The sequence below is a fragment of the Hippoglossus stenolepis genome, chromosome 9, assembly GCF_022539355.2.
Source record: "Hippoglossus stenolepis isolate QCI-W04-F060 chromosome 9, HSTE1.2, whole genome shotgun sequence".
Classification (NCBI taxonomy): Eukaryota; Metazoa; Chordata; class Actinopteri; order Pleuronectiformes; family Pleuronectidae; genus Hippoglossus; species Hippoglossus stenolepis.
The window spans coordinates 24276483-24288557 of record NC_061491.1 but is presented as its reverse complement, the minus strand read 5'-3'; the positions used below and the strand labels follow the sequence as shown (position 1 = coordinate 24288557).

Below are 12075 nucleotides of genomic sequence, written 5' to 3'. Positions count from 1 at the left end.
TCTGTTATTGTGGTTACATTGCCTCATCCATTAAATCAGATCCTGAAGGCTGCAGACTCTGGATTTATTTTTTTTATAGGTGATGAGGCTTATTTTACTCGCACGGAGGAGGATGTTTTTCTGTTAATCTTGTCACCCGGTTCTCCTTCACCTCTCCTTTTCTTTTTAGTAAAGGACACATTGAGGACAGTGTTTTTTACTGCTCTCCTCTCCAGCGCACCCATCAACTCCCCAATCGCTTTCCTGCGCTGCTGAGATTCTGTGCTTTCACTGTTATTCGGGGAGAATGTGTCTGTGGGTGCTATTAGTGCACTCAAGGCTGCCCACACTGTACAATGATGACCACATACAAATACATGGCCCTGCATTATCCCCTTTTGTACCCTCAGTAGACACTTTAGAGGGAATTCAATGCAATCTCATTCTCAACAACAAAACTAAATCGAAAAAATAACCTGAACTAGGATTCACCCAAGTAAAAAAACACACACACAGGAATAGAAGTGAAAGAACGTGGATCCATACACATTCATACATGCAAGTGCGGTAGAAATGTCTGTGTCCTGTTTTTGAAATGATTTATCTTTTTTCTCAGTTTTGCTTCATGGGCAGAAAATGGGTTTAAAACCTTGTTGATGAGTGGATTCCTCCTCTCAATGGCTGCACAAATTATAAAACCTCTACTCTTGGGTATCTTTGGTAAACACATGCAGCAGGTAAATATTAGATGATTGATCTACCTGAAATGCTGCTTTCCATTTTAGTGGAGTGTATAAACTATAAATAATAAAGCACTGTCTATTTGGCATGTGTGAGACAGGGAATTTATTAATATTAAACTGCACCTCAGCATTAAAGCGTGCCCGTGTAATCCCTCTTTGTTTAAAGAGCGGCCCATTTCAGAGGGCTTGCTGAACTCTGAGCAGAGTTAAGCTGCGATACAGGCAGTGAATGTAATCATATCACATCCTCAGTACCTCTGAAAGAGGTGAATTTTTTTTTTTAAATAAGTGTTAAAACTCTTCCTCTCTTTCTTCTCCCCTCTCCGTCTCCCTCCTTTGTTTGTCACTCAACTCCCCCACAAGAGGCAGCAATGAACCCACCACACCGATCATCAAATTCCCATGATGTCAGGTAATTTCCCCAAGCACTCCATTGCCCTACATGTGACACACACATACATACACACTCAGCAATATGTAGCCTATAAGGTACGCAGTTGACGCATGTATATATTTATTAATAATACATCATACATGTGAAAGAGGACAGTTACATCACTTTCAAACATGACTTGCTGGGCCTCGAGAAATCAGGTCCCCCCCCCCGTTCAGCATTTCTTTAACAAAGAAAATCATTTATATTTAAGGTGTCTCCTGGGTTAACCAGCAAGATGAAAAAATGGTGGCAGCTCTTGACCTTTTTAAAGTGTATGTGAAATATTATAGAAATCTGTCCATTCTTTGATTATGGTTTCTTGTTGAGAGGTTTTGTCATGAAACAAGTCAAAGTTTTGAATATTAGAATTTGACGTTCCTTGCTTGCAGTCTGGCAGCTTCGTCTTCATCTCTGGCAACAACCAACCTGCCGCAAAACTATCTTGCTTTAAAGTTTTAATATAGTTTTGCAATATCAAAACATCGTTTACACCTAATATCCTATTTTGCGTCATGTTATTAAAGCCATCATTTAAAAATGACATAAAAAAAGATAAACCCTGTGTCGTAGCTCTGGCCACGAGCCTTCGGGGGGGGGCCTATGGCTATTTACCTTTTGATCCTACCCACTATAAATCAAATGAGATTGTTTAACTCACCTGACACTTCCTAGACAAATGGATACAGCTATTGGAGCTTCAGACACGTTGTTCCACTCATGACATCCTAACAGATGAGTGTACCAGCTAACCTTTTCACTGCCTTGTTAACAAAAATTACAATGGCTTTTGGACAATACCGCTCTCAGTTCTGAAGCAAATGTGATAGAAAAAGACTAAATATAACATTTAAAATGCTAATGCATGTGGCCTTCACTGAAGGCCTTAGACCCTCAGAGGAGAGTTCAACACAGCTGCTTATAGATCTCCAAGAGCATGAAATCCTCTCCTCAGTAATGGACTTCATGACCTTGTCACAAATGATCTCATGCCTATTATTTTTGTATCTGTTTACTTGGAAGTTAGATGGGACTGATGCATTTTATCAGGCTTTCTTGGCAGAACAATGCAAAAGATGCCCTGTTGACGCACAGATGCTTCTCCTCTTCTCCCACAGGCCGTCCACTGAGTCCCTGCAGAAAAACAACAGCAGCAACTCTGGTGTTATTCTGGACATCTCGGCTCTGAAGATGGCGGAGGTGGATTCAGAGGTGCCTCCACTTCCACCGCGCTACCGCTTCAGGGACTTGCTTCTGGGAGACCAGACATTTCCGAATGATGACAGGTAGCATGAAAAAACACTGTTGCTGTTCGCTCTGAGCGGCTGCCCTGGGAATTTCCTGGAGGGGGCTTTGTGTTTGTTTGTATGTTTGCATGCACACATCTACTTCATGTTTAAATCTCCCTAGATGCTTTACACAACAGGAAATGGTCGTCCACACATTCCAGAAATTACGTTTGTGTTGAATGTTATAGCTTTCTCCAACGCGGCCTCATCTACTTCCACTCCAGTTACTGCGTTCCTGAGTGACTTCTCACAAAAACTCCCGAGAGGATGTGGCAGGACTTGTATTTTGCTGTTGGTCTGACGTGTAGGTCGATACAGCAACGGAAATAGAGTGGACTCAGAGGTTTGGTAGTTAATAAAGACCCCACTGTTGCTAGGACTTTACGGATGTGTTGCACTGTGGACTATTTGGACTACTGTCAACTGGGAAATTGGGACTCCTGCTTAATTGTCTGACATCAATACTGGTTCTGTGATTCTGTGGTTGGATAGTGATCCACAGAAATGAGCTTAGAAAGGCAAAGCACATCAAAAAGTAGCATTGAGGTGGTCTGGAGGCTTTATTAAAAGTGTTTTATCGTTCATTTGAGACTTAATTTTCTTCTTGCGCCGAACTGAGCATGAAATGACACCTCCCTCTGCCCCTTCACTGGCGATACGGTCACTGGAATGCTTGAGTGTTCAGGAGTCTCTCCAAAGAGGTCAATTACTGCTGCGGTCGGAGAAGCAGTCCAACAGATGCTGTTCGCTGCCCAGGAGGAGAGGAATCGTCTGAGCATCAGCCACAGCTGAGCACTGTGGAGCTCTCCACGGTGCTGAAATACAGCCATTTCACTGAAAGATCAGCAGCAGCGCATTGTCGGCCTGCACATCGCACATGCAGAGTCCTGCTTAATGGTCCTCCTCTTGCCGACTTTAGATTTACAGCTAGCATGAGACTCATTACTTCACACGCATCGGTTCACTGTGTTTGTTTTAAGGTTCTTTATTATCTCCTTCGAGGAAGATATATATTTTCATCTGCGTTTGTCTGTTAGTCAGCAGCATTGAATGAAAACTACTGGACGGATTAGCACAAAACTTGGTGGAAGGATGTGGTATGCGTCGGAGAAGAACACATTTCATTTTGGAGCGGATCCTGATCAGGTGTTTTTCAAATCATTGGGAGACAGGGCGTTTTTTGTAATTTTTCGTTGTTTTGTTAGAGAATAATTCATAGATCTTTATGACAAAAATCTGACAGGTTTAGGGGAGTGATATCTATGACTTTGTACAATTTGGTGTATTTAAATGTGGTCTTAAAAGCCTTGGCAGGGATATGCCCTTTACTGAGACAGTGTCATAAACTGTTCATGTCCATTAATACCGGCTGCCGCCTTCAGCCTGAGGGTGTTTGACATATCAAACATGGTTGGTTTATAATCTGCTGCCTAAAGGAGAAAGGTTAGCAAGCCGTTCAAAAGATAACAGACAATGAAAACTGGAGGGGTCATTTCACAATTTACACACACAGTGGAAGACACCCCTGGTTTTATCTTGCCATGCAGACACGTCGATAGTGTTTGATTATCTGTGGTTGTGGAAAAACTGAACCTGTGCTTTGTTTAGCCTCCTCATTTTATCAACCTGTAAACCCTGACTCTTATTGCTATACACCATTACCAAGGGGGAACATTTAACAGCTTGTCCTGTTGATTAGCATGAGTGCAAATGATTTTATAATTGTATCAATAGGTGAATCTGACTGACAGCACCTTGTGTATGTTATCTCTCAACGCCAGGCTGTTGGTTGTCAGCAGCCGCCAAAGAGCTGTGGTCCCCATTTGTGTTTTTAGCTCATTGATCCATATCTTAAATGAACGGAAATTAGTATCAACTTTAGAATTTAATTTTGAGACAAAATATTTTTGATTATAAATATGACATTTTGTCCAATATTTGACCATTTCCTGCCCAAGCATTGGTCTGTTTCCCAAAGGATGCAGTGATTTGTCGGTATTCTTGTGGCTCCTTTTATTAAGCTATATGCTAGTTCTCTCAGTGTGTTGAGATAAAAGATGTATTCATGCTATTGATTACCCTACATATTTCCATTCAAAGCACAGGGGCATTAGGTACCACATGTATCATGAAGACCTTGACATGCTGAAGAGTGGCAGTCGGGCTGCTTCATTTTGCATGTGTAGTCTTATGTGTGCGTGTGAGTGTGTCTATTGGTTGTGTGTTTCATCCAGTCGGTCTCCTGTGAATTGTTTTCCTGATCACTATTCAATTGCAAAGGGTAATTAGGGCTTGTTGCCAGGCTACCAGTACATGTATGCCTCAGTGTGTGTCTCTGTCTGTCTGAATCTGTGTCCTTGTCTGCATCCATGTGTAAACGCACATGTTAGGTCTTCACACAGAGCTATGTAGTTCATAGACCTTGCCATGAAAAAGCACAGCAGCTTTATAAGGCAGATTTTCACACACACTTCTGCTGCGTGTGTGTGTCAGGAAGTGAAGTAAAGAAGAAAACATCAGGACAGTGTCTTCTGCCTTTGCACACTAATTGCGTCTGAGCTCTGGAGTGGAAATGGAAGCGGACAATGTTGTTGGGCGTTGGGGACGCTCTATTGATGATCTTCTGCATGCTTGTGGTTTATGATGCTGATTATTTCCTGTACTGATGCCTTGTCGAGTGTAAAGCCTCAAAACAAATTAACCCCTCGAGGGAGAGCCGGAATCCCTCCCCTTCCCTTCAATGCACTTATGGCCTTTTGCATCTGTTTACTTGCCTCTGTCGTAGTGGGCTATGGGAGAAAAAGGCTGGGGGTTGAAGGACTCGGGCACTGATAACCCACTTAACTTCATAACATTGTTAGCAGGGAGTCACGACAAGAGGCCTTGTGTATCTCAAGTTCCACCTGGTTGTCAAAATCAGATTAGGATTTAAAATGAAGTTCACCCTCAAATTTGAATCGGTGAAAAACGTACGTTTGTGGCAGCCTGACACCTTTTTATTGTTGTATTGATTATATTGCAGTGTTGTGATATCGGGAATTTTCTGGGAAATCAATTATGAAGATGTTGATGGATTAAATAACCTCTAACATATATATATAGATAGATAGATAGATAGATAGATAGATAGATAGATATTTTTTATGTTTTCTTTATATTTATAGTTTATGGTTAAACAGAAAATCAACAAGCCTCAATTTCATTTCTTTGTCATTAGGGATTGATAAAGTCTTCTTAGGAATCGATGCCATTAAAATAATATATATATTATTGGAAATACTTTTACTCTCTTATATCGGCATTGGCCCCCAAAAATCCATCTGGCTCTATTTTGCAACCTGTCTGATCATTTTTGTTACTTTACCCTGCTTGACTCCGTTGATGCCAAAAAATCTAGGTCCTAAAAGAGCAGAAGTTTCCTTTACTACAATGTTGAGTAAATGCACTCATTGAATCTGAAGGAGCACTTATCAGTGTGTCTGTGGGCAAATGCAGTATTAAGGCATTAAGCCCTTCTGTGCTGTTTGAGCATGTGGGTCCTTGTGTTTCCTGTTCATCTCTTTGTCTGTCGTGAGGAGGTGGGCGTACAGTGTGGATATGGGGAGTGCAGGAGTTGGATGGTGGTAGTGAGGGGGGGAGGGTCTCCCTCCTGGGCTGTCATTATCTTCGGGGTTTGGTGTCAGAGGGCGGTAATGACGGCTCGGCTGTGTGGGTGCTCAAGTGGAGCAATTGTGTTAAAGTTGTGGGTCTGACAAGAGTGTGTGTGTGTGTCTGAGTATTGTCTGCACAGGTGTTTGTGTGTGTGCGCTCATGCTGTGGACACACCTGTGTCTGTGTGCATCTGTTAGTGTATGATTATACATTTGAGTGTGTTCATCTATTTCTCGGTCTGTTAGCCAGCAGAGGGGGTGCCGGCGTCAGTCAATGTCAGAAATAGAAATAAGCCACCGAACACTTTCATACAATCCGTCAGAAAACAGAACAAGCGGCAAGGAGAAAATTGGTTTCATCCATCTTTCCTGTGCATGTCTAATCTTGTTTCTTGGGTTTTTTTATTCTCCTCCAATCAGCAGAGGAGGCTGATGGGAGTAATATCGACAGAGTGAGCAGTGCTAATTGGTCACTAAATCAACTCTGAGCACCTCTTCATGAGTGGAATGGTGGCACTGTGACAGCTTGATGTCATCATCTATTTCTGAGATGATTCTGGTTGATGTTGAACTTTGTGAATCAACAGAGTTACAACGACAATATAAGTACCGTAAATGTTTTCATGTGAGCAGAGGGGTTGCACGTCTTGGAGATCTCCTCACAGATTTTATTCTTTGCAGATAGAAAGTACAGAACCAAGCTCCCTCGTGGAATAAATTGCCCTGAGACTGGTGCTCTGATATTGGCAGCAGCTGTTTGCACTGACTCTGTGGCAGCAGTGACTGCAGGGATGTGATGCCTGGATGATTCCCATCTGATAAGATCGACGACGGAGACACAGGGGAGGTGATGGAAGGGATATAGCTTTTCAGTAGTAGCCACAGGGTTGATGCTGGTCAACAGCGTGAGCTAAAGATGTCGTGACACACTTTTGAGTTACATATATATGGTGATTTTGTGCACCTTTCATTTAATTGTAAAAGTTCCCTGAGGTTGTTGTCCTCATTGTAAAGTCATTACTGTTTCATATATTTTTTGTTTAGGAGAAGGATTTGCTCATTGTTCAGGTGTTTGTTTTGTTACTAGGAGCTAAAATATCCATTATCTCCAAAATACATGGACCGGATAATTAAAAGCAGTTAGAAATCCTGAAATAAAGCTGTTTCACATAAAGTCAGTGTTTTAAAGATGCTATTCGGCAGACACAAGGCCATCAGGAGGATGCTGCTGCAATAGTGAGCTAAGCTTTGTTTCTCGATGCACAGCTTGTTTTTAGGTGAGGATTCCCTCATTCAGGAGGCTTTTACCAGGAGTTGAATTACCCCTTCTCTCCAAAACAGATGGACCAGCTAATTAAAACCATTAACAACATCAAATAAAGCAAATCTGATCTTTTAAGTGTCAGATTGGAAAACAAGTGTTTCTGTAATATTCCTTGGCAGACACAGGAAGTCAGGAGCAGCTGTGAGACGTAGCTAAAGGGACAAGTTCCAGGCAAAATGCTGATTATCCATGTTCATATAAGATGAGTCATTTTGTTCTAACATAATTGTGGTAATATCAGTATATTTTCACTTTTTTAAAAGGCTTTTGGGATGAGGACTAATTAGTGAGTTTATATAAAATTGTCTTGGGCAACATTGGCCGGTGTTTCTTAAATATAAATGTCCTCCAATACTACAAAGAGCAAGGCAGGGAACAAGGTTTTATTCATGTAATCTATAACCCCTCAAACTAATGTAGCTGGCTAATGATGTGTTCCTTTCATTGGAGAGGATTACTGCTGTAGGTAGCAGTTTGCCAGGCCTGCTATTGTTATGGGTGCAAAGCTATGACTGGATATTTGCTGTTTCGGGGGAGGAATGTGCTGCATCTTTAAAAGCGTGAAGGTAGAAATGCATTAAAAGAGACACATTCTGCTCATATGCAGGCTCATAATTCAAGCCTCGATGTTTTAACCTGTAAAAGGTTTACGATATGTTTCAGGAGCTTCAGTGTTTTCTTTGGTGAGAGAGGAACTCTGTTTACCACACACACCTTTGGGCTTTAACATTTACAAAAAACCCATACAACACACTGGATGAAAGAAAAAACTAAAAAAGCATCTTATGCCTCCTTTCAAGTAAATTTCTATCTCGCGTTTCCTCGGCAGGAAACTTGGTCATCATGAGAACTTTTGCACCTCAAGATGTGACTGCAACGTTTAACAGCTTCATCGCACCTAAAAAGTCTGATGTGTTGCAAAGAGTGTTGTTACCGGTTCCGCTTGGCAACCGGAGGTCGCGATTTAGACCAAAGGTGGCATTAGTCACCAGCACCATCAGCAGAGTGGGTGGGCGACACTTTAGGGCTGCGGGACTTGCTCTCATCAGCAGCAGTGCTGTCAGTTTAAGGATTACTGTTAGTGTCACAATGAATCAGAGGCCCCGGACATGTTATCCACGTTCTGTCTGTTTTGACACATTCTCCGGGGGCATGTTACCCAAAGGATTTGTGCAGCCAGCAACCAGGGAAGTGGAATGTGAACGAGTAAACAGTGGAAATGAGAAGGGGGAGCTGAAGCATTGCGTTCCTGAAAAGCTCAATTTGGACCGGGTTCCATTTCAGCAGCTTCTTCTCACATTCATTTCCCCTGAACACAGTGAAGTGAAAGTATTAGTGGAAGTGGTACAATATGCGTAACCGTGTCGCTCTTCAAAGGGCTTTTTTATTGGATCTCATCTGAAATCATTTGCAACATTACTGCGTCTGAGTGCACGCTCTGAGAGGAGTAGCTCAGATGGGACAGACATTTTAAGGTAGGCTGCAGAGGAAGAGTTATCGGTGCTCGGAGAAGAATAAGATTTCTTTTGCCCCTCAGAATTTGTTGCTCTCCTTGGGCCTCTCCATCCTGCTGCCTGAAAATCTCCACTGCATTTGGTGTTGCGCCCCCGTGCTTTGTCCTGCCAAGTTAATTAGCATCGGTAAAGTTTGCTTGTCAGACTTAGAGCAGCCGTGATAATGGAGATACTTGGCTGACACAGAGCTTAAGAGGGGTTTCCCATGTTGTAGGTGTGTGTTCATGTGAGACAGCGTCACATAGAGGTGTATTGAGGAATCACAGAGCATAATTACTTCCACTACTTCAGAGAGATTCAATCAAATATGTGAGTCCTAAATACCGAAGCTGCGTTAGAATAATAAAACTGAGTATGTGCGTGGTTTTGTAAGCTGTTTGATCATTTGCACAGTTTTTACTTTGATTAGAGTAACTTAAAACACTTTTGTCACTCATTAGGTCTCTTACATGGGTTTGTGTAAAAGTCCTGAGGGGTTTGAATCTGTGCTGCTGTACTTTGCCAGTTTTATTTTTTCGCCAGACCCAAGACAATCAGGAAAATGTTTTTAGCTCAATCAAACTGCTTTTTATTTATTATTTATTTGATAGGGACAGAGCAGGTTATTGAACATCAATATAAAAACACTACATGTATACATGCCCACGATTTAAGACTCTATTGTCTATGGACTACTTTTCGTTTAAAGATAATATGGAATTCATTATCCTGATTGACCTGCTTGCCAAACGATTTTGAGGTTATCTATCCCTGAAAGATTAAGAGGCCGCTATTCAAACGGTTCCCTTAACAATGATCAGTACAGACTAGACCGAGTTATTACGCTTTCTTATTCAATACACAATTTTTAAATGTTGCAGCCTTTCACCTAGTCGAGAAATAAAAAATCTAACTCTTTATGCAGGGGCTGGAAAACATGAGCTGATAGTCCCATTTTATTTAAATGAACATCTCTGCTTCTTTGCGCAGCATCATGCTGAGAGCAAATATTTTATTCATGAAAGTGTTGGACATGGCCTGTTTGTCAGTATTGTGGCCTAAAAAAGTGCCTGTATATTTTTCAGAGAGCTGTGTGTGAGAAAAAAAAGCGTTTCTTTGGGGGAAGGGACGATGGTAGATTCTTCTGCAGAAGCTGAAGCAGCATTTGTTTACACTTCAATGGGGACTCTGATCTTTTCAGGGCACATAAAGACAGGATTTAATGGCCTCACAGACATTGTAAGACTATTTATTTTTTATTTTCATTTTAGATGAACCACTGGCTTTGGAAAACTGTCTTTCCACGAGTGTATGTTCCCTCCCATCTTCATTTGTTTGGAAGAGAACATAAGGTTATGACGAGTAAATGGGTTTAGATGAACCTTTTTTTTGCACCGAACAGCCTTTGGCAAAAACTGCAGTCAGCGAGCAAAAGAGCTTGAGTTGCGTGCGTCGTGCGTCGTGCGTGCGTGCGTGCGTGCGTGCGTGCGTGGCGTGCGTGCGTGTGTGTGTGTGTGTGTGTGAGCCTGCTGCTGGCATTGGCTAGACTTCCTCCTCCTCTCCGGCTATTCTCTGGACAGGCAGACAGCTCGCCCACAGCAGCACAAGCTCACTGCCTTAATATGTTTTGACAGAGGAAGTATTATTGCAGCTCTCAGTGGCCATTTGCTGCACAGAGCTGAGGCGAGCCCAATGATTTCAAAGCTTTGGAGAAGAGCTCTGGTTGACATTCTCTAAATAATGTAGTCCATCGTCACCTTTGGTGTAGTTCTCACAGTAAACATGTAGTTCTAATGTAGTTCTCAAACCTGTCCACATTTCAAGTATGACCGCTGCAGCCTCTTATTTTCATTAACATCATGATGCTGCTGCCGCTACATTGTTTTGCTCCTTTCCATCTTGGTGGCTGGAAGTTACTCATCTTGCACAATCTGGATTTTGTTCAAGTTTATGTTCCAAGTGCTTCAGAGTCGAATGCTTTACACCCAGCACTCTGTTAGTACGCTTCACTGCAGCTTTCATTGCACGTTTGCTACGCTCTGAAAATACAGCTTGGGTCTTAACTATGCAGTGCCTGTTCTAAACCTGCCTGTTTGTTTGGATTGTGGTGATGCTGGTTGCAGCTTTCTTTCTGAAACTGTAAAACGGACCTACATTAATTGAGCCACGGCAAGTAAGGACCGGATGCAGGACAGAATCCTTAGGCTGCTGATTATTCAAAGTTTGTCGATGCTCAACTTAGTACGCATGCAGAGCCCGCTTATGCTACAAAGCACTGTTTGCCTGTATATTAATATTGATTGTTGACAGTTTTGAGATAGGTGAATTATATACATACAGACAGATATCTCACATTTTTAAAAAGGTGTTTCATAGTTTCCATATTAACTCCTTATTTCCATCTATCATCACAAACACATTTTTAGGTAATATTTGAGTAATAAACCCATAACATTTTATGCTCTTTTTCATCTTGGCGCCTGGAAGTTACGCATCTTGCAGCATCTGTAACTTGATTAAGTTTGTGTTCCGACTACTTCAGACTGGAATTCTTTACCAGCTATACTCGGTATGCTAATAGGCTCTCTGAAAATCCAGCTCAGATATGAAAATGTAAATATTCAGCGAGAATATAGCCACTTCTGTAAGTGGGCTAATCACTTTCGCTCTCTGCTGCATCTATATTTGATTTGGTTTCTTTTTTGCTTCATTTCAGAATCATGTCATGTCTCCCTCTGCTGTATTTCACGTTCCATCACGCAGCTTCTGTATTATACTTAAAAGCATGTAAAGGATTTGAGCAGTCGCTTCAAGGATACTGCACGAGTGTGATCATGAGAGATCAAACCCCGGGCTACGCTGCCATCTGTCTCAATAGATGTCAAATGGATTAAGCCAGCTGTGGCTTATGCCTGTTTCATGTGTGTTTTTCTATTATATACTATATGTTACTGGTAGATGAGTCACACTGTGCAGTTCTCTGCTTCACCACATAGTGTCTCTGTGCTCATATCCGTCCTCCTACCACTGATGAAGCCGTTTGCATCCCTCGCTCTGTCTTTCTCAGTTTCTGTGCAATCAACCGTGACCGGTCCACACACCCACCAGCACTTAGAGTACAGACGCAGTTTCCTCCAGAGCACATTTGTTTGTTCACATGATTA

At 41.9% G+C, this 12075-nt stretch overlaps 1 protein-coding gene across 9 annotated transcripts in view; it reads left to right on the top strand.

The window, feature by feature from the left end:
* kcnt1b (potassium sodium-activated channel subfamily T member 1b) overlaps positions 1 to 12075 on the top strand; it is a 64719-nt gene that overhangs the window by 1420 nt on the left and 51224 nt on the right. For all 9 annotated transcript variants that reach the window (XM_047341230.1, XM_047341224.1, XM_047341229.1 and 6 more), the window contains exons 2-3: positions 1086 to 1134; positions 2274 to 2441. In XM_047341230.1, coding sequence (XP_047197186.1) covers positions 1086 to 1134; positions 2274 to 2441 — 217 coding nt within the window. The remainder of the gene's footprint in view (positions 1 to 1085; positions 1135 to 2273; positions 2442 to 12075) is intronic.